The sequence below is a fragment of the Phoca vitulina genome, unplaced genomic scaffold (genome assembly GCF_004348235.1).
Source record: "Phoca vitulina isolate PV1807 unplaced genomic scaffold, GSC_HSeal_1.0 scaffold25, whole genome shotgun sequence".
Lineage (NCBI taxonomy): Eukaryota > Metazoa > Chordata > Mammalia > Carnivora > Phocidae > Phoca > Phoca vitulina.
The window spans coordinates 34,248,841-34,272,889 of NW_022589728.1; the positions used below are offsets into that span (position 1 = coordinate 34,248,841).

General features: G+C 35.0%; 1 protein-coding gene across 1 annotated transcript in view; it reads right to left on the reverse strand.

Annotated features, from left to right (window-relative positions):
- The window catches only part of RMDN1 (regulator of microtubule dynamics 1), a 50,661-nt gene that overhangs the window by 1,179 nt on the left and 25,433 nt on the right, over positions 1–24,049 (reverse strand). The window contains exons 5-9 of the mRNA XM_032421952.1: positions 10,075–10,164; positions 6,322–6,377; positions 4,750–4,837; positions 3,323–3,353; positions 402–535 (exon numbers count right to left, since the gene is read on the reverse strand). Coding sequence (XP_032277843.1) covers positions 402–535; positions 3,323–3,353; positions 4,750–4,837; positions 6,322–6,377; positions 10,075–10,164 — 399 coding nt within the window. The remainder of the gene's footprint in view (positions 1–401; positions 536–3,322; positions 3,354–4,749; positions 4,838–6,321; positions 6,378–10,074; positions 10,165–24,049) is intronic.

Here is a 24,049-nt window from a genome sequence, read left to right on the forward strand (position 1 = left end):
ATAAGTTCATAAAGTGGGCTGTGGTTTCTAAGCGTCCCCAAAAACCAGGATAGCACATTGTAAAAATAAAACTGAACAGGGACTGGGTAAGACTCTTAGAGAATTCTTCAACATTACTACACATCGTTTGCCTTTTATTTTAGAAATCTTATTTGATCTGTCATGTATGTCAAACAGGAATAAGGCAGCAAGTAATTCATAACATCTGTTGACAGTAACTAAACACTTGCTATACGGAAATTAACAGAAATGTTAATGAGTTTAATTTGAAATGCACACTACTGTTTTCAACAATATACATTTAGACAAATTATACTTTTAAAAAAGTTCTTAATTCACCTTTATTTAATAGTGCGCCTCAGTAGAAACCTATCTGCCTTAATTTATTGGAGATACTTCACCTGTTTATCCTCCTCTGTGTGTGCTGGATAGTCCTTGGCTTTCATTAGCCAGAAGGCAGCAAGCTTTTTATTGTGTAACTTCAAATATGTCTTTCCTAAAAGAAGCAAGTTTTTGCTGTAGAAGTTTGGATCCACTGTACATAAGAAAGAAAAATTTATTTCAGATGAAACAGAACTGTTACTTTTAAAGGCTCAGTTTCTTCAGTCTAAATTCTAATAATAAATTTGTGGTCAATATAAGATGAGGCTAACTAAAATTCTCTTTTGTTCAACTATTACAATCTCAAAAAAATATTGGTAAAGTACCATTTATTCAGTGCTATGTGCTAGGCATTCTATTACATTTCTCATTTTCATACAATTTTATAAAATAGGTACTCCATTTAATAGATGAGAAACTGAGGTTCCTGATAGAATGTATGCTCTATAAGGATAGGAGTTCTCTTTTTATTAATGTCTTTTATTCCCTGATATATCCTAAGTACCTAGAACATAACATGCACCCAATACATATATGCTGTATGAATGAACGAAATCATGATATATATGCATTTGACCTTTAACCCAGTTTTGAACTGTGCAGGTCCAAATAAATGCAGAGTTGTTTTTTTTTTCCATAAATACAGTAAAGTGCTGTAATTGTATTTTCTCTTATTAACATTATATTTTCTCTAGCTTACTGTATTGTTGGAATACAGTTTATAATACATAGAACATACAAAATACATTTTATTTTAAACAACTGTTTATGTTATCAGTATTATGCTCCGGTCAAGAGTAGACTATTTATAGGGGAGCCAAAAGTTAATTATATGCAGATTTTCAACTATGCAGGGGGTCGGGACCCCTACCCCCTCATTGTTTAAGGGTCAAGTGTACATACATACATTTGATTAACATTTACTGTATGTGGGTTATACTCAAATACAGATTTAACAAAGACTGTTCTTTTGGAATTTGTAATGAAGAGGAGAGGTAAACGAGCATAACTAAATGTAAAAGAATGATAGAAATGCTTTGACAGGTGTACACATTTTAAAGTACACATTTATGAGAAAACAAAGAGAAACTAAGAAGTTACATCTGGGCTGCTTTGGTGGCTGAATAGGATTTTAACAGAAAAGTGGAGAACATTCTTGGCTCAGGGAAAACTGAACAAAAAGCCTATGAAAGCATGGGACTGTCTCACTAACTTCATTAATTCTTTATAGAGATTCCTATCATCAACCTGGGACCTTCTATATTTAAAGCACACTTTTCCCTGGATATAATTTATGGTTAACTCCATTTGCTTCTTAACCCAAAATTGTTTTACTTCTTTAATTTGAACATATTTATGAGATGTTGTATAGATGTACTTAAGGTTTCCTTGGGGTTCATCCATGCATCTGTTTATTCAGTAATTCAGCAAATTTGATAGCATTATGCTAAGCACTGAGGAACAAATTGTGAACAAGATAACAAAGCCCGCATCATTCCCGAATTTAGTCTTAGACATGTAAACAATACTCACAACTCACATACTCATACTATGGAGTGATAAGGGCTATGATGGGAGAAGTAACAGGTACTAAGAGCCTACGAGGAGCTTCTAAACCAGATATGGTCCATAAAGAAAGACTGCCTGGAGGAACTGACCTATAGGGTAAAAACCTGGAGGATGACTGGAGTTAACTGACCATGTTTTTCTCAACACCCCAAACGCTTAATTCTCTAAGGCCCTATTTTTACTTTGCAATTATGCTCCTAAATCCCTTTGAGGAAACTTTATTCCCAGATTCATATTCATGATATAAAAACTACTATCACAACAGGTTAGCAGTGGAAGGCAGTAAACAGAGCAAATCAGAATATTACTGACATAGTTTAACATTCAGACATAATTCTTTAGAAGAAATTAAAAAAAAAAAAACGCTTTGCTATCCTAAAAACATCTGAACAAATCCATATGAGTAGGCTCTCTAATACATAGTCTTTAATTTTCATCTAATTTTATAGAAATAGAATTGCAATGGTTTCCTTTTGGTGTATTTGGTAACATATGCTTATGTCCTTTACTCTTCTAGTTTGTGCTATTAATATTAAAAAGGATGAACTTGGGATGGGCTGGTGTCAGTTTTGTAGACTGGCCATTTCTTCAAAGCCAGGGTGACAAACTCTTCATAAAAGAAGACAATATTTGCAACAAAGCAGAAACTGGCCTGGTTTAAAAACAAGATCTCTCATTTAAATGCTTTTTGAAGAGAAAGGGTAAATCTTAGAAAAAAAAATTTTTTTAAATGTAATGTGACAGGTATTAACTACTATTATAATCATTTTACAACATATGCAAATATTGAATCCTTATGCTATACACCTGAAACTACTGTTATGTCAATTATAATATATACCTCAAAAAATTTTTTTAAACATTTAAATAAATGTTTCTAATCAGCTGTGTAATCTTAAATAAGACCATTAACTTGTCAAAGCCTCCTCTCAAAAAAGAAAGTTGAATCATATCAAATAAAGGACCATTCCAGAACTGTAGCTCTAAATTCAGTAGCAGCCTACTTCTTACTCTGGTGATTTTTACTGAATAAAGACGAAAAACTGTTTGATAATCTCTAGTGCAAAAAGAAGTATATTAGAATAAGTAACATTTTTGTTTTAAAAATTCCTATTATATCGGGGCGCCTGTATGGCTCAGTCAGTTGAGCGTCTGCTTCGGCTTAGGCCATGATCCTGGGGTCCTGGGATCAAGCCCCGCATTGGGCTCCCTGCTCAGTGGGGAGTCTGCTTCTCCCTCTGCCTCCCCCCACTTGTGCTCATACTCTCACTCAAATAAATAAATAAAAATAAAAATAAATAAAAATTCCTATTATATATAAAGCATTCACACAATTTTAAGTATACTAGTATGTGAAATAGAAAAATGTTACCTTGCTCTGCCCTGTGAAAGTAGCCTAATGCCTGTTAAAAACACAAAGAGCCCAAACATAATGAAAAGGGTTATAACAGAATCAATATTAAAAAAACATTTCCTCAAAAGTCAGGAAGTAAATTAAAACATCTTAAAGGTCAATTCATCAACAGTGAAAGTTAACAAAGCAAAACTGAACATTATTACATCATCAGAGCACAGACTACAGTGTGTGGACCACTTCTAGTAATAACCTGACTGCTGTTCATTATTAAATCATCAGAGCACAGATTATAGTGTGTGGACCACTTCTAGTAATAACCTGACTGCTGTTCATTATTAAATCATCAGAGCACAGATTACAGTGTGTGGACCACTTCTAGTAATAACCTGAGTGCTGTTTAGAGCTTGTACCAAACCAGCATCAGGTGCAGAAAGGAAAGAACGTGATCACATGCAGCTCAGCTATTTTGATCCTTCTCTTCTTAAGTCATAAGTCACTACCCATAAAAACTTGATAAAATCAAAAGCTAAATTTACTCAGTGATACATAGGTTGTACCAATAAATTTTTTAAAAGTCCTTTATTATTGAAATTCCAACATAAAATGTTATTGTGAGTCTGAAACTCTTAGTTCTTTTTTGTCCCATTTAAACTGTTTTTATGTCTGATTTCCTAGAAACATAACTAATTTGTTATAGTAGAGCTGACTGACTGTATCTTTTTTCCTTAAAATACATTCTTTTAATAACAATATATATTTCCCAACTGTGTTCTGATTATTCAGCTAAATATTTTTGTATCAAATTCTACACCATAGCCTGCTAGAAGGAAAACCTAGTTCCTTGTCATGACACAGGTACTAGGAAAGCTTTTTCAACGGCCTTATTTCCTTACTCTGAAAATTTTAGTGGTGTAAGTTACCCAAAATGTTTGCCCAGAAATCCCTTCCAAATTTTATTTTCAACAAGGAAGCAAAAGGCCTTGAAAATACAAGAGTATAAGCCTTTCAACCCCACTTTCTAAAAAAGTTATTACTCTTCCTTTATCTATACAAATACATGATTTTCCAGGTAAATGACTGTTAGTGTGTAGAACACATATGTAAAACTAATGCTGAGTATTAGTTGCTGAATTTCTTATTCTATTTTATGACTTTTGTATGGTGTAGATTTCAAACAGAAAACAATGGCAGATTTTAGGCATGAGCTATTATTATAGCCGACAATATACCAGAATCATCAGACACTCACCTAAATAAAAAAAAAAAAAAAACCACTCACCAGTCATAGATTATAAGTATTAAGCCTTTGTGATAAGATAGCTGCACTGGATGGTTAGAAACGTGCTCAAAGGCCTCACTGCCCAAAGCTCCAGATCTGAACACCGTAGAATGGCACTGCAGTTAAGAAATCAGTACTAACTTAACAAAGGACAGCACACTACCTCCTCATAGGTGGAACTAGGAGGAGTTGCAAACAGCATTTTAGCAATTCTTCTTTGATACCAAGGCATTTCAGCAAATGTGTAACACCTATAAGGAAATAACATATACATCTCAATTGCACCTTTTTTTCTCTTACAGAAAACTAAGCATCTTAACAGATATAAAAGGTTTCTTCTTCTGTTGTACCTTGAAACAATTTGCACTTTACATAATATCCAGCAGGTTAATATTCCCACTGAATTATCCAGAGACTGATTTATATTGATCCATCAATTAGGATGTGTCCTGTGATTAGATATAAGTAGTAAGCAACAATACTAGTAATGATTAACAGTATATACCATTCATCACTAAGTGCTCACTCTGTTCCAGATGCTCAGTGATTATCTCTCATCTACTCCTTACAAGGAACTAAATGAGTTAGGATCATTACCCCTATTTTTTCCGGTAAGAAAAACTAACTCAGAAAAGTTAAAAAAAATGACAGAACTAAACATGATATGTATAAATAACAATGGCAAACAACAATTTAAGTCTGCCTATATAAAAGAGTGAGGCAAATGATTAACATCCAAAGATCTTGACAACTTTCTGATATAGGTAGGGGTACTGCATCTTTGACTAGGGTCTGAACTCCCTGAGGTAGCCATTGTATCTTATTCGTGTTTCCTCCCTAGCACTGTCTCTCCATTATCATTAGTTCTCAGTAAGCATTTTGTTAGTTTAATACTGTCCTTTGTCCTGAAGGATATTTAACTCCTTTTTAAGAATCTGATATAGGGCTGTCTACGCCATTTATTTTTAAGACAATAAAATATTCAGGTCTGCAGACTACACCCAAAGAAAATAGTAGCAAACCTGTCTCAAGAAAGACTCTTAAGGGGCGCCTGGGTGTCTCAGTCCGTTAAGTGTCTGCCTTCGGCTCAGGTCATGATCCTAGGGTCCTGAGATCGAGCCCCGCATTGGGCTCCCTGCTCAGCGGGGAGTCTGCTTCTCTCCCTCTGCTTCTCCCCCTGCTTGTGCTCTCTCTCTCTCTCACTCACTCTCTCTCAAATAAATAATCTTTAAAAAAAAAAAAAGACTCTTAAATCAGCAAGCATTTAAACACATTAGTGTATGCTCATACCAGCAAAATGTCATACACTAAACAAATGGAAAGATACTGAAAGTCAGATTATATTATTCCTCAGATGAGTCAGACTGCACTTGAGACACCTTGAAGATGTAAAGACCCTCTTAGGGCATCGAACTGTATTGCTATATAGTTAGATTAATCCAATTTCATTTAGCCTGGTAAGTAAGAACAGTCTTTCCCAACAAAGGGAATTTCAAAGTCTAGCAAAAGTTTTAATGCCTTTTTCATTTTAATATATATTTCTAAATGATCTGAATAACAATGGTTAACATGATCACAATCAAATTTAGTGTTACATCACAACTGCTAGTTAATATAATAATTAAACATTCATGAATGCCAAATACTTTTAAATACTTTACATCTTGTTTTATATACTACAAAATAAGATCATACTAACTACAACTGAAATATTTATTTAAAGAAATGTTCTTACCAAATACCCATAAGGTGAATTGAGGTAGCATCTTTTGGGTTCAGTTCAATTGCTTTCTAACAAGAAATGAGAAAGTCAATCATATTTGTTTTCTAAACACAAGTAAGTACTATGTTTGATGAAAACAAAAGTCATGATTTAAAAAAAACATTTTGGTGGGGCGCCTGGGTGGCTCAGTCGTTAGGCGTCTGCCTTCAGCTCAGGTCATGATCCCAGGGTCCTGGGATCGAGCCCCGCATCGGGCTCCCTGCTCAGCCGGGAGTCTGCTTCTCCCTCTCCCACTCCCCCTGCTTGTGTTCCCTCTCTCGCTGTGTCTCTCTCTGTCAAATAAATAAATAAAATCTTAAAAAAAAAAAAATTTTTTTTTGGCAACCTGGCATTTCAATTGTTCTATGGTAATACCAACTTTTTTCCCCTCTTCATTCTTCAATGTGGTTAAATTCATTTCAATACACTGTTAATGACTTGTATTAAACTCTTATATAAAGTTTAGAAACTAACAGGATTTATCAATATGAGAAAAAACATGAAATTTGTAAATGAATCTAATTTTGAAAACAGTAATCTATAGTTCTCAATGTTTCTTCTAAATAAGGAGGTTCTTTTTGGCAAGTTCTATACGAATACTGGATTAAATAGTATTCTTTCCTAAAAGGAGATCAAAGTACTTAATACTTTTACAAAGTTTCTTCCTGTATGTACATTTCATTCAACTTCACCATCTATACTTAACAAAGGAAAAATAAATAATACTTATTCACAGAATGTATTAGTAAAATAATATGTACAATGTAAAATACATTGATAAAGTCTCCCTAATTTCTATTTACTATATGAAAGTCCTATGTGAATTAATGTAAAGCATAAACTACAGAACAACTTTAAAGCAACTATTTTTCCTTTTATCCATTATTTTGTTGAAAGCCACTGAGAAAAATCTCAGATGAATGTTAATCCTATTAAAAATAAAAGACCCTTTAAAAAAAATTGAGACCTCCTATCTTACGTTTTTCCGAAAGCCCACATCTTCACTTTCAGTCAGTAATGTGTGAGATACACATTTTAATATTTGTATTGGTTACCAGTATGGGCTCTGAAGCCAGACTACCAGGGTTCAAATCACAGCTCCAAGTTTTCACCTTGGCAAGTTCTCTCTTCTTGCCATGCCTGAGTTTGCTGTTTTATAGAATCGGTAAGAGTAATATACCTACATTATAGAGTTGTGGTAAAAATTAAATGAGCAAGTAACAGGAGGTATTTAACACAGTAATATCTTCTATAACCAGCGTAATTTTACTTTTCAAAAGTACCAGACAATTTATTACTGACGCTGATTTAATGTTAGCAGTAGTAGAGGTAATAGCTAGAATAAGGCTAATAACCAAGTATGACTTAGCAGAAATCTTGCTTCATTAATATGAGTAAGAATCAGCACTGACTTTTTTTTACTTTTCCATTAAATAGTGATATGATTTATAGCAAAATATGTTTTAAAGTATACACAACTTATACACTAAGCAACCTTTCCTAATTGGAGTTCCACTAGAAAATTAAACCCTACAAAAAATTATATGAATAACTATTTTCTCCAATCTATCAAGAATGGTATAGAGCTAGTATCATTCTAGATGCAAGGGAAAGAAGTTAATTCATAACATGCAATGGATACTTTAGGGAATTTAATTTTCTTATGGGATGGGTTGGGAGGGGCTGCTCTCAAGCAGACCCTTTCTTTTATAATTCTTGCCATTAGTTTAAGTGTTTTCAAAAACAATCCAAAGATAGGGGCACCTGGGTGGCTCAGTCGGTGAACCATGCTTGAGCCCCATGTTGGGTGTAGAGATTATTTAAAATCTTAAAAACAACAACAATCCAAAAATAGTAATTCCTTATGGCTTTAGATATAATAGTGGAATTAGGAATAATAGTATAAATGATCTTTTTAGTATGTAAATACTAAATATCATTTTTAATGTATACTTAACACACATTTGAAATCTGTAAAACATCGATTTTTTTAAAGATTTTATTTATTCATTTGACAGAGAGAGCACAAGCAGGGGGAGCAGCAGACAGAAGGAGAAGCAGACTCCCTGCTGAGCAGAGAGCCCAATGTGGGGCTCGATCCCAGGGCCCTGGGATCATGACCTGAGCCAAAGGCAGACGCTTAACTGACTGAGCCACCCAGGTGCCCGAAAACATTGGTTTTTAAAAAATAATCTATAACCTCTGTTTCCATTAATATATTTTCTGCAATTTTTCATGATTTATATTGGAAGATATTTGTCATATATTTCTAGATACTATGGCATAGAATAACTTAGGTGATTTATTTAATGCCACTGAGCAAATTATGACATTTCACAGAATCTAAGATAACCATGAAAGTTACTATACATCATTATTATATCTATCATTGAAAAGAAAAAAGCATTGCCTATTATAAGATACCACTGATTATATAATGCAATCTGATTTCAAGAAAGGTCTTAAAATGTGAAAAATGTTGCATATTATTAAATTGAAAAATATATATGTACATGCATACACACGTATACATGTGTGTGTGTGTGTGTGTGTGTATATATATATAAACTACTGATGCCAGAATAAAAGCTAGGTCTCCTGACTCCCAGTCCAGTGTTCTTTTCTATTACCCATTGTGTAAAATAAGAATTGAGACTATAATCATAAAATTCAGAAAAGCTATTAGAGAGCTTATCTAGCATTCTTCCTATGAATGTTTCCATCACATTCTCTTCTTCTGTATTTTTGAGATGGTCTACAATACCAAAAGAGAAATAAATATGCTGAATTTTTAGTGGCAGTTTTTCGGGAGTTTTTGTTTAGTTTTGTTTAGGACAATGAGGTAGTGTATATGGCACATCATGAAATATACAAACTCCTGGAGAATATCTGGCATCTAAGGAAGAGCTTACTATAAAAGAAGTAACTTTAGGGGCGCCTGGGTGGCTCAGTCGTAGCGCATCTCCCTTCAGCTCAGGTCAAGATCCCAGAGTCCTGGGATCGAGCCCCACATCGGGCTCCCTGCTCAGCGGGGAGCCTGCTTCTCCCTCTTCCACTCCCCCCTGCTTGTGTTCCCTCTCTTGCTGTGTGTCTCTCTCTCTTTCAAATAAATAAATAAAATCTTAAAAAAAAGAAAAAAACTTTAGGGGAAAATATGAAAACACAAAATACACAGAGATAATAATTGTAAATAGTACTATTATTATTGGGAGTGGTTTGTCAATTGTGTTAGATTTTACACCAGACCACACCTCAGGGTATTCAGGACCTTGTAAAGTTCCCTCCCACATACTCTGGTCTTGGCTACATGACTTGTTTAGGTCCACAGGATATTACCAAGTGTGATGCAAAACAGAAGCTTCATAAACTTTTGCGCACTGGAATTTTATCTTGGAATGTTCATTCCTGGAAGCCAGCTACCATGCTGTAAAGAAGCTTGGGCTAGACTACTAAATAATGCAAAGAAAAGTGGAGAGAAACCGTCATATAAGAGGCCATCTTGTACATTCTGTTCTAGCTGAAGTCAGAGGTGAAGGCAGCAGTATGAATGACTTCAGCTACACCAAACAGATCAGAAGCACCACTACATAGTTAACCCACAAAATTTTGAGAAATAAGCTGTCACTGCATTAGACCTCTAAGTTTTAGGTGGTTTGCTCTACAGCTATAGATAAGTGAAACAGAAATTTATTTAAAAAATTAATTCCTTTTAAAATTCATCAGTACCTCAAAATGCTCCTTGATAATGTAGGCATTTGCAATTTTAGCCTTGATGCCTTCATAATCTCCAACATCACTAATACAGATTGCATACCACTAAAAACAGAAGTAAAAAACATGTAAGAATAGTAATACTCTACTAAGGTTCCATTCAATACAAGGTAAAACTGAATATTTATTCCTCAATAGTCATTCTCATTCAACAAAAACTTAGCATAAAAACTGTATTAAATATACTGTCATATACAAAGAAAAGTAGACATGGACCTTAAAGAATTCAAGGACATGTTTATAGAAAACTGTAATACAAGATAAAGAACAGAGTCTCTAAGGAAGTTATCAGCACAACAGGGAAATAATGATTCGTGTTTATGATGAGTAAAATTTAGAAACTGAATAACTATCATTTTATTTTCTCATCCTCTTTTCAGCAAGCTGCCTCTTCTCCCATCTGCACTGTTACAGTAATAAGCCACATTTGTCGATTGTGACTTTGTCCCTGTAGCCATAGTTGAGACAATACACCTAAACTGAGACTGAGTTTCATCCCGAAGGACTAAATCCAAAAATACCCAAGCTTCATAAACTCAAGTGCTGTAGAAAGTCACAAGACTTAGAATGAGAAAAAAAGAGTCTGTAGAGAAAAAGATTTGCAGGTAACAGCAAAGAGGAAAGACAATGGAACATCAGAGCAATCGAGCCAGTTTTTCCTGAACCAAAAGCACCCTGCCTTTAGGTTCTATGAAAGACAGTAAGTAGTTCCTTATTAAAAAAAAACAAAACAAAAAAACACCTCCCGTTTTTGTTTGAGCTTATTTGTGTGGGGTTTTAATGATTATAACCAGAAAGATTTTAACTAAAACAAACTTCTGTTTAAATCTATTCTCCACCAAAATTTTGATGAGTTTATTGAAAATTAAAAAGTGTACCTTAAAACACACATACGTGCATATGTGCACGCACACACACACACACACACACACACACCCTCTATAGGTGATGCACACTTATCTCCACTGAGAGTTATCCAGTTGCCCAAATCCAAATGACTAGAGGGGTCACACAGGGTTTCAAATTTGGTGTTCTGATCTTCTACCACATATCAGGACTCTGGATAACATCACTTTTCTCTTATATATCTATCTTCTATATGCAAAGCAAACACAAGCTTATGGATGAATCCTAAACATTTTCTTCCCTGATTAGACTGGCAGTATTCTGAGATTTTTAACATATGTCAAAGACGTATCACAGTAACAGCACAAAGAGCAGTCATTAACACATGAAGTATATATTGCTTGATGTGGACTATAAGTTAAAGATGTACACTATAAAACTTAAAGCAACCACTAAAACAACATAATACAATTACAGTCACTCAAATAAATAAAACAGAATCCAAAAAATGACCAATACAAAAGAAGGCAGAAGAAGAAAATGAGAACAGATGGAACAAATAGAAAATAGAAAGAAAGGAAGTTTAAAACCAAAAATATCATTAATCATATTAAATGTAAATGGTCCAAACACCCCAACTGAAAGCCAAATTGGATTAAAATTAAGACAGACTGACAGTGACGTAAGTGAAAAAGGCAAGTAAAGAAATCTGAATTCTCTCCTCCATAAAAGCAATAAATAAAAATGAGCAACAAATATTAGAATCAATGTTTTTTTGGAACTCCAAAATTAACCTAAAGCTTGCAGTGACCTGGGAATGCTTATTCAAAGCAACAGATTATTCCTAATGAGAACAGTGAACTTTGTGCTGTTTTATCCTATTCCAGTCCCATCCCATACTCCCAGTCTCAGTGGGAGCTGTGAAAACAGCCCACCATTCCTGGTACCAAATGGAACAGATCTCATTCATGGAGAACTATAATTAATTATTTGTTCTGATCTGTTTGGTGGCTCCCTGGAAGACTGGCCTTGTACATATTTCACCTAAACTGAAAAGGCCCTAGTGATAAAGGATAAAGCTGCTTCCTGGGGGCGGTGGGGAGGAAGGTTAGGTAGAGATGTCCCTAAGGGCTCTGAAAAGCTTCAGTAAAGAAAAGCCAAAAGAATATTTCATGACATATGAAAATTATGTTCAATTCAAATTTCAGTGCCCACGAATAATGCTTTACTAGAACAACAGTCATGCTCATCACTTATGCATTGACTATGACTGCTTTTGCTCAACATGGCAGAGGTGAATTGTGATGAGAGATCATATGATATAAATATTTTTTTAAGATTTTATTTATTTATTTGTCAGAGAGATAGAGAGCACAAGCAGGGGGAGTGGCAGGCAGAGGGAGAGGGAGAAGCAGGCTCCCCACTGAGCAGGGAGACCGATGTGGGACTCGATCTCAGGACCCTGGGATCATGACCTGAGCAGAAGGCAGTCGCTTAACTGACTGAGCCACCTAGGCACCCAATCATATGTGGTATTTTAACTGATTCCCACTGCTGCTCCATAACCCTGTGAATCACACTGATAGGGTTATAACCTGACAGAATTTTGAGTGCCACGCATACTGCCGTACCATGACATTTTATTTTTTATTACCAATGCATATGTCAAAGGAAGATAAAATGGACTTCAAATGTCATGCTTTGAAAGCATAGTGAAATGTGAATTATTTTGTTACTGAATTAAATAGCAAAGCATTTTGGGGAAAAAAAAAAAAAGCTCCAAAATATCCCTGAAAATCCAAAAAGGACACACATCCTTAGGAAAGATCTGAGATGGCCCTAAGCTTACCACCTGCTGACCTTAAGGCTCTTCATAAACAGGAAGTGAAAGCTAGGTACAGTTTAAAACTGCCCAGCTAAGTGTTAAAGGTATGTCCCAACACCTACACAGAGCCCTATGATCAACACTGGAAAACATTTGGGTTCCAGACATTTTATAAACTACCTGTTCAATCATTACCTGACCACTAAGCTAACAGAAGAGAGACTTCAGTGGCTATATAGGACAAAGAAATCATTTGTTCAGAAAAGCCACTAAAGAAAAATAACAGAGGGGGCCTGGCTGGCTCAGTCAGTAGAGCATGTAACTCTTGATCTCAAGGTTGTGAGTTTGAGCCCCACATTGGATGCAGAGATTACTTAAAAATAAAATCTTAAAAAAGAAAAAAGAAAGAAAGAACAAATACTAAAAGCCGCCACAACAAATTCTGGGAAAAGAGGGAATCTGATTTCCAGATTTACCACATTATAATAGTCAACAGTTTTCAACAAAAAATTATAAAGCATGCAAAAATTAAGAAAGTATAACCCACACACAGGAGGAAAAAAATCAACAGAAACTATGCATGAAGAAGCCCTAGATGCTGGGCATCCTAGACTTTATGCATGATCAACAAGGAAATGATGTCTAAAAAACTGAAGTATACTATGAGAACAGTTTCACATCAAATAGAGAATTATCAAGACAGAAATTACAAAATGGAACCAAAGAAATATTTTGGAGTTGAAAAGTATACAACATTGAAATGAGGGCTCAATGGTGGATGTGAATACGCAGAAGAAAGAATTAGCTAACTTGAAGATAATAGGTCAATTCATATTACACAGTATAAGAAACAAAGTAAAAAGAATGAAGAAAATGAACCCCCCTCAGAGGCCTACCAAAATACACATAAGAGGAGTCCCAGGAGGAGAGAAGAGGAGAGAAAGGGGTAGAATGAATATTTGAAAACATAAATGCCAAAGGCTTCTCTACTTTGATGAAAACAAACCCCAAGTAAGATCAATTCAGAGATCCAAACTAGACACAGCATAATCAAACTCAAAGATAGAAACAAAGAGATGATCTTGAAAGCAGCAAGAAAAAAGTGCCCTGTCATGTAAAGAGTCCTCAATAACATTAACAGCCAAATCAGTACCATGGACATTAGTCTTAGTCTGCTTGTGCTACTAGAACAAAATACTAGGGTTGGCAGCTAAAACAATATAAATGTATTACAATTTCTGGAGGCTGGGAAGTCCAAGATCAAAATGCCAGCTGCTTTGGTCAGAATAACGGGATGAGAACAGAGATACATAACAGCAAAGTTGGTATACTCTTGAAATTAAGTTGACATCCAATCTGAACTTGTTAATTAATGGTTTTCCTCAGGATAACCACTAAGAGTATAATTCAAAATATTTACTACAAGAAACAACAGGGCGCCTGGGTGGCTCAGTCGTTAAGCGTCTGCCTTCGGCTCAGGTCATGATCCCAGGGTCCTGGGATCGAGTCCCGCATCGGGCTCCCTGCTCGGCAGGAGGCCCGCTTCTCCCTCTCCCACTCCCCCTGCTTGTGTTCCTGCTCTCGCTGTCTCTCTCTGTCAAATAAATAAATAAAATCTTTAAAAAAAAAAAAAAGAGAAACAACAAGGGAATTAAAACGGTACAACAAAATAAACCTAATACTAAATAAGGGACACTAATGGAGGACCTTGAGAAACAAAAGACCGAGAAAAAAAAAAAAGAACAAAATTGCAAAAGAACTTCTTATTGTCAATTACATGTGAATGGGTTAAACTCTCCAAATAAAGGGCAAAGGTTAGCAAAATGTATTAAAACACATGATTCAACTATATACTGTCTACAATACAATTAGATTCAGAGGTATATAGGTTTAAAGGAAAAAGAGGGAAGTTTTATCATGCAAACCGTACTCACAAGAGAGCTGAAGTGGTAGTAGATATTAATCAGAATTAGATAATGATCTAATAATAGGCAAAACAGACTTTAAGACCAAAATTATTATATGAGACAAAGAAAAACATTATCAAGAACATATAACAATTGTAAACAAATATACACCTAACAACAGAGCCCCAGAATAAATAAAGCAAAAACTGACAGAGAGACCTGAAGGTATAAAGAGAGAATTCAACTATAATAGTTGGGATTTCAATACTCAACTTCTAAGACTAGTTAGAAAATCAGCAAATAGAAGACTCAAATAATACTATATACTAATTAGACCCTAGCACACATCTACAGAACACTCTACCCAACAAGAGCAGACTATGTATTCTTTTCAATTCACATGGAACATTTTCCAGGATAGACAATATATTAGGCTGTAAAAGTCTCAAATTTTAAAAGACAGAAACCAGAGTATGTTCTCTGACCACAGCAAAATGAAAATATTTCAATAAAAGAAGGAAATCTGGGTAATTCACAATTATGAGGAAATTAAAAAACACATTCCTAGGGTAGCTCAGTTGAAGCGTCCGACTCTCGGTTTCGGCTCAGGTCATGATCTCGTGGTCCTGAGATCGAGCCCTACGTCGGGCTCTGTGCTCAGCAGGGAGTCTGCTTGAGATTCTCTCTCTCCCTCTCCCTTTGCCCCTTCCCCATCTCACTCATTCACTCGCTCTCTCTCTCAAATAAATAAATCTTTAAAAAACCCACACTCCTGGGGCGCCTGGGTGGCTCAGTCGTTGAGCGTCTGCCTTCGGCTCAGGTCATGATCCCAGGGTCCTGGGATCGAGTCCCACATCGGGCTCCCTGCTTGGCGGGAGGCCTGCTTCTCCCTCTCCCACTCCCCCTGCTTGCGTTCCTGCTCTCAGTATCTCTCTCTCTGTCAAATAAATAAATAAAATCTTTAAAAAAATAAAAATAAAAAATAAAAAATAAAAAATAAAAAACCCACACTCCTAAATAACCAATGAGTCAAATAAATCACAAAAAAATTTAAAAAATTCCTTAAGAACAAAACAACACAACATAACAAAACTTATGGGATTCAGCAAAGTTGTATTCAGAAGGAAACTTATGGCTATAAATGGCTACCTTAAAGAAAGTTATCAGTCAATAACTTCACCTTAAGAAACTAGGAAAAGAAAAGCAAACTAACCCAAAGTAAGCAGAAGGAATGGAATAATAAAGATTAGAGTGGAAATAAATAAAATATAGGAAAAATGGAGAAGAATAGCAAAACCAAATTAATTCTCTGAAAGGATCAACAAAATTTATAAAGCTTTAGCCAAACATAAAAAGAAAAAAAGAGAAAAATTACTAAAATCAGGACTCAAAGAGGACGTATATTACTACTACCCTCAGTAATAAATCTAGGAATAAAAAAGATTATAAGGGAATAGTAGCAACAATTGTATAGCAACAGATTAGGTGACCTAGCAAACATGAAAAAATTCCTAGAAACAACAAACAATCCAATTGACTTAAGAATAAACAAAAAATCTGGGTGCCTGAGTGGCTCAGTAGGTTAAGTGTCTGCCTTTGGCTCAGGTCATGATCCCAGGGTCCTGGGATTGAGTTCCTCATCGGGTTGCCTGCTCTGCAGGGAGTCTGCTTTTCCCTCTGCCTCTGCCTCTCTCTCTCTCTCTGTCTCTCATGAATAAATAAATAAAATCTTTAAAAAAAAAGAATAAACAAAATATCTGACAAATGAATAATAAGTAATACTACAGAGTTAGTAATCAAAAGAACTTCCAACAAAGCGAACACCAGGATCAGATGACTTCACTGACAAATTTTACCAAATGTTTAAAGAAAATTAACACCAAGCTTCTCTAAAGTCTTCCAAAAAATAGAAAAACAATGAACATTTCTTAAGTATTCTATGACACCAGTGTTACTCTGATACCAAAACCATCACAAAACATCACAACAAAAGAAACCTAATAAAGTTGCAAAAACTCTCAATAAAATACTAATAAATTGAATTCAGCAGAACATTAAAAGGAGTAATTCACCACAATCAAGTGGGATTTATCCCTGGAATGCAAGAATAATTCAACATACATGCATCAATCAATGTGATGCATCACATTAATAGAAAAAAAGAATCATATGATCATTTTAATAGATACAGAAAAACATATGACAAAACTTGACATCCATTCATAAGAACTCCCAACAAGTTGAATTAGAGATAGAAGGAATATATCTCAACATAATAAAGACCATACGTGATAAATCCACAGCTAGCATCATACTCAATGATGAAAAGTTGAAAAACTTCCTCTAAGACCAAGAACAAGACAAGGGTGCTCACTCTTACCACTCCTATTCAACACAGTACTTGAAGTCCTACCTAGAGCAATCAGGCAAGAAAAAAAAAAAAGTTATCAGATTTGGAAAGGAAGAGGTAAAAGTATCTCTATTTGCACATGACATGATCTTATATATAAAAGTCCAAAAGACTCAACAAAAAAAAAGCTATTTGATCTAATCATTGAATTCAGTAAAGTTGCAGGATATAAAATTAACATGCAAATATCAGTAGCAATTCTATAACCTAACAACAAATTTTCTAAAAAAGAAATAGTTCCCATTACAAGAGGATCAAAATCGAATAGGAATAAACTTATATAAGAAGATCTCTACTCTGAAAACTGCAAGATAACAAACAAAGAAATCAAATATAAATAAATGGAAAGATAACCCACGTTCATGCACTGGAAGAATATTGTTAAAACAGCAATACTACCAAAAGCCATCTATAGAGTCAATGCAATCCCTATCAAGATACCAATGGCATTTTTTACAGAAGTAGAAAAAAACACACCTAAAACTTAGAGGGAACCACAAAAGACCCAAAATAGCCAAAGAAATCCTGAGAAAAAAGAACAAGCTTAACTATAAAGCTACAGTCATTAAAACAGCATGGTACTGGCATAAAAACAAACAGACAAATGGAACAGAACTCAGAACCCAGAAATAAACCCAAGAATATACAGTCAGCTAATATTTGACAAGGGAGCTAAGAATATCTAATTGAGAAAGGACAGACTAGGGGCACCTGAGTGGCTCAGTCGGTTAAGCGTCTACCTTCGGCTCAGGTCGTGATCCCAGGGTCCTGGTATCGAGCCTTGCATCAGGCTCCCTGCTTGGCGGGAAGCCTGCTTCTCCCTCTCCCACTCCCCCTGCTTGTGTTCCCTCTCTCGCTGTCTCTCTCTCTGTCAAATAAATAAAATCTTAAAAAAAAAAAAAAAAAAGGGACAGACTACCAAAATGGCACTGGATTATGGGATATTCACATGTAAAGGAATAAAACTAGACACACTTATACCACTCACAAAAATTAACTCAAAATGAGGTAAAGGCTTAAATGTAAGACCTGAAACTATGAAACTCCTAAAAGAAAACAGGAATAAAGCCTCTTGACATGGGTCTTGGTAATGATTTTTTGGATATGACACCTAAAGTACAGGCAACAAGATAAAAAATAAACAAGTGGTACTACATCAAACTAAAAAGCTTCAGCACAGGAAAAGAAACCATCAACAAAATGAAAAGGCCTACTGAATGGGAGAAAACATTTGCAACAATATATCTAATAAAGGGTTAATATCTGAATTATAATTCATACAATTACATATAAGTCAATAGCAAAAAACCAAATAACACAATTTAAAAATGGGCAGAGGACCTGAATAGACATTTCTCCAAAGAAGATATAAGAAAGGCCAAGAGAAGATGCTCAACATCAATAGTCATTAAGGAAATGCAAATTAAAACAGCAATGAGGTATCACCTCGCACCTGTTAAAAATGTCCATCATCAAAAAGAGATAAATGCTAGCATGGATGTGGAGAAAAGGGAACCCTTATGACTGTTGGGATTCTAAATTGGTATAGCCAATACCAATTGGCATAGCCAATCCTCAAAAAATTTAAATATAATTACCATATGATCCAGCAATTCCACTTGGGAATTTATCCACAAAAAAAAACCAAAACACCTACTTGTAAAGGTATCTGCACCTCCATGTTCAAAGCATCATTTGCAATAGCCAAAATGGAAACAACCTAAGTACAGATCAACAGATGATGGATAAATTAGTTGTGGTGTGTGTATACACACACACACACACACACACACACACACAATGAAATATTATTCAACCATAAAAAACAAGGGAATCCGGGCGCCTGGGTGGCTCAGTCATTAAGCGTCTGCCTTCGGCTCAGGTCATGGTCCCAGAGTCCTGGGATCGGGCCCCACATCGGGTTCCCTGCTCTGTGGGAAGCCTGCTTCTCCCTCTCCCACTCCCCCTGCTTGTGTTCCCTCTCTCACTGTGTCTCTCTCTGTCAAATAAATTAAAAAAATCTTAAAAAAAAACAAACAAACAAGGGAATCCTGCCATTTGCAACAACATGGATGGACTCTGAAGGCATTATGCTAAGTGAAATAAAAATACTGTATGATCTCACTTACATGTAGAATCTTAAAAAAAAACAATCATAAGACTTGTGGTTACCAGAGGCAGAGAGTCGGGGGAGGGGGAATTGGAGGGAGGTGGTCAAGAGGTACAAACTTCCAGTTTTAAGATAAATAATTACAGCTGAACAACACAGATTTAAACTGTGCAGATCCACTTATACACAGATTTCTTCTGAGAAATATAGTACTGTAAATCTATTTTCCTTATCATTTTTTGGAATATTCTTTTTTGCAGCTTACTTTATTTTAAGAATACAGTATATAAGATGTATAACATACAAAATATGTACTTATTTATGTTATCATTAAAGCTTCCAGTCAACAGGTTATTAGTAGCTTCTCCCCATGTTGTTCAAGGGTGAACTGTATTATGGATGTAATGTACAACATGAAGACTACAGCTAATACTGATGTATGATATACAGAAAAGTTCGTAAGAGAATAAACCCTAAGAGTTCTCATCACGAGGAAATTTTTTTTTCTCTTTCTTTCCTTTTTACCGCATCTATATTAGAAGATATCAGCTGATATCAGCTGAACCTATTATGGTAATCATTTTACAATATGTGCAAACCAAACCATCATGCTGTATGCCTTAAACTTATACAACAATGTATGTCAATTTTTTCTCAATAAAACCAGAGAAAAAGAAAAAAGAGAATTAAAGAGTACTGTCTCTTATGATGCAAAATTCCTCAACAAAATAATGACAAGCTGAATTTAGCAGCATACGAAAAGGATTACACAACATGACCAAGTGGGATTTATCCCAAAATACAAGGTTGGTTCACCATATGAAAATCAATTAATGTAAGATACCAAATTAAAAGAATTAAGGGGGGAGAAAACCAACATGATCATCTCAACATACACAGAGAAAAGCATCTGACAAAATCCAACACCCGTTCATGATAAAAACACTCAACAACTAGGAATGGAAGGGAACTTTCTCAATCTGATAAAGAGCATTTATGGAAAACCCACAGCTAACATCATAGTAAATGGTGAAAGCCTAATAGCTACCCTCCTATAATCAGGAACAAAACAAAGATATCTACTCTTGTCACTCCTACTCAACACTGTACTGAAGTTCTAGCAAGGGAAATTGAGCAAGATACTAAGAAATAATAGGTGTCCAGACTGGAAAAGAAAAAGTAAAACTATCTATGGATAATTTATTTACAGACACGTTCATAATATAGAAAAAACCTAAATAATCAAAAAACAACTAGTAGAGCCAAGAAATGAGTTCAGCAAAGCTACAGGATATAAAATTAATATACAAATATTTGTTGCACTCCTATACACTAGCAATGAACAATCTGAAAATGAAATTAAGAATTCCAATAGCATCAAAAAGAATAAAATACTTAAAGAATAAATTTAACCAAAGTACAAGACTTGAAGATGGAAAATTACAAAACACTGTTGAAAGAAGAAAAACATCTAAATAAATGAACAGACAACACATATCTGTGGATTGGAAGACATAATGCTGTTAAGATGGCAATATTCCCCAAACTAACCTACAGATTCAATGTAATCTCTATCAAAAACCCAACTGGCTTCTTTGAAGAAATTTACAAGCTGATCCTAAAATATGTATGGAAATTGAAGGAACTCAGAATGGTGAAAATAATCTTGAAAAAGAACAGCTAGAAGACTCACAGTTCCTTATTTCAAAACTTATCACAAAGCTATAATAATCAAGACACAACATGACCAAGTGGGATTTATCCCAAAATACAAGGTTGGTTCACCATTTAAAAATCACAAAGACCAACAGGTCTACAATTAGACCAATGAAATAGAATTGGGAATTCAAAAACAAACTTATACATTTATGTTCAACTGATTTTCATCAAAAATGAAAATGGAGAAAGAACAGTCTTTTCAACAAATGGTGGCAGGACAACTAGGTATTTACATACAAAAAAAAATGAATTTGAACTCCTATCTCAACCATAAAAGCTAACTCTTTTAAGGATCAAAGACCTAAATGTAAGAGCTAAAAAATATAAAACTCTTAGAAACAAACAGAGGTGAAAATCTGTGTTTTTTAGATACGACACCAAAAGCATAAGCAATCAAAGAAAACTAAACTGGACTTCCTCAAAATTAAAAACTTGTGCATCAAAGCTCATCATCAAGAAAGTAAAAAGACAATCCACAGAATGGGAGAAAATATTTGCAAATCATATATCTAATCAGAGACTAATAACCAGAAAATATTCTTAAAACTCAACAATAAAAAGATAAACCTAGTTGAAAAATGGGCCAAGAATTTGAATAGACATTTCTCCAAAACCAATGTCCAATAAGCACATGAAAAGATGATCAATATCATTACTCATTAGGAAAATGTGAATCAAAACCATAAGATACCACTTCACACCCACTAGTTTTAATTTTTTTCAATGGATAATTACAAGTATTAGCAAGGATTTGGAGAAACTGGAACCCTCACGCACTGCTAGTGGCAATAGAAAATGATATAGCTGTTTCGAAGAACAATTCAACAGTTCTTCCAAAAGAATTACATAGGGGCGCCTGGGTGGCTCAGTTAGTTAAGCATCTGCCTTCAGCTCAGGTCATGATCTCAGGGTCGTGAGATCAAGCCCCTCATTTAGCTCCCTGCGCATTCAGCAGGGAGTCTGCTCCCTTTCTCTCTCCAGCCCCCAAAATAAATAAATAAATCTAAAAAAAAAAAAGAATTACATAGAATTACGTATGACCCAGCAAGTCCATTCCTAGATATATATACTCAAAAGAACTGAAAACAGGTATTTAGGGGTGCCTGGGTGGCTCAGTCCTTAGGCATCTGCCTTTGGCTCAGGAAATGATCCTGGGGTCCTGGGATCGAGCCCCACGTCGGGCTCCCTGCTCAGCGGGGAGCCTGCTTCTCCCTCTCCCACTCCCCCTGCTTGTGTTCCCTCTCTTGCTGTCTCTCTCTCTGTCAAACAAATAAAATCCTAAAAAAAAAAAAAAGCACCCCAAAACCAGGTATTTAAAAAATACTTGTACATGAATGTTGATATTTACACTATAAACAATAGCCAAAAGTGTGGAAATAACCCAAATGTCCATCAACTAATCAATGGGTAAACAAAATGTGGTGTATCTCTACGATGGAATGTTATTCATCCATAAAAAGAAATAAAATACTGATGCATGTTACAATGTGGATGGACCTCAAAAACATGGTAAGTGAAAGATGTCAAACACAAATGATCCCATACTGTATGATGCCACTTCTCTGAAATATCCTGAATAGGTAAAGCCATAGACACAGCAAGGAGATTAGTGGTTGTCAGGAGAGTAAGAGGCAACAGAGAGTGACTACTTAATTGGACTTAATGGGTTTCCTTCTGGGGTGATAAAAATGTTCTGGAACTAGAGGTAATGGTTGTACAACACTATAAATGTATTAAAGGCCACCATATTGTGCATTTATAAAATGCGTGACTTTATGCTGTGTGAATTTACCTCCGTAAGAAAAAAAAAAGTAAAAGCAAATGCTCACAGAAAATCTTGTACACAATTGTACACAGCAGTATTATTCATAATAGCCAAAAAGTGGAAACACCCCAAATGTTCATCAGCTGATGGATAAACAAAACTGATATATCCATACAATGGAATATTACTCAGTCATAAAAAAATGAAGTACTGTCACATACTCAATATGGATGAACCTTGAAAATATTATGCAAAGGGAAAGAAGCCAGACACATAAAGGCCACCTATTGTTAATTCCATTTATATGAAATGTCTAGAATAGGAAAATTCATTGAGACGAAAGTAGATTAGTATTTGCCAGGGTACAGTTGCAGGGGAGAATTGGAATTAACTGCTGGTAGGTATAGGGGTTGTTCTGGGGGTAACAGAAATATTATGGAATTAGTGCTGATGGTTGCACAACACAGGGAAAATGTGAAAAACCACTGAAGTATATGTATTACAATGATGAATTTTATATAATGTGAAATATATAAGTAAAAATAAAAGCAAGACTTAATCACCTGTTTACATATTAAATATAAAGACACAGTTAAAAGTAAAAGGACAGAGAAGGATATAACATGCTAACAATCAAAAGAAAATAAGAGTTGCTATGTTTATATCAGACAAAGTAGACGATAAAACCAAGAGTATTTCAAAGATAAAGGGGATCATTTTACAGTGATAAAGAGGTTAATGCATCAAGAAAATATAATAATCCTAAATGTTTACATTCCTAATAGAAACTTTAAAATACATGCTGCAAAAATTAATAAAATTGCAAAGAAACAGACAAACCTACAATTATACTTGGACATTTCAACATGCCTCTCTCAATAATTTATAGAACAAGTAGATAGAAAATCAGTAAGGATACAAAAGACTTGAACAACACTATCAACCAACCTGACCTGAATGACATTTATAAAACACTCCCAACAATAGCTGAATAAACATTCTTTTCATGTGCACAGAGAATATTTACGAAGATGGACCATATTCTGGGCCATGAAACAAATCTCAACAAATTAAGGAATCCATATCTGTTTTATTTTTAATATAAACCAGTATTAGAGGGGTGTTGAGGGAGACTGGCCCCTAAAGGGAGCATTTGGAAATGGGTGGAGATGGAATTTGGTTGTCACAATGGCTTGGCAGATCTACTGAGGACAGTCCAACATCATAAAGTGATGTCCTAATCCAAAATACCAATAATGTCACCATGTGTCCCCACAGTGCCAATTGAAAAACATCATTCTAAACCAGTCAGGAAATCCAGGAACTAGAAGAGTTACATGTGAAAGTT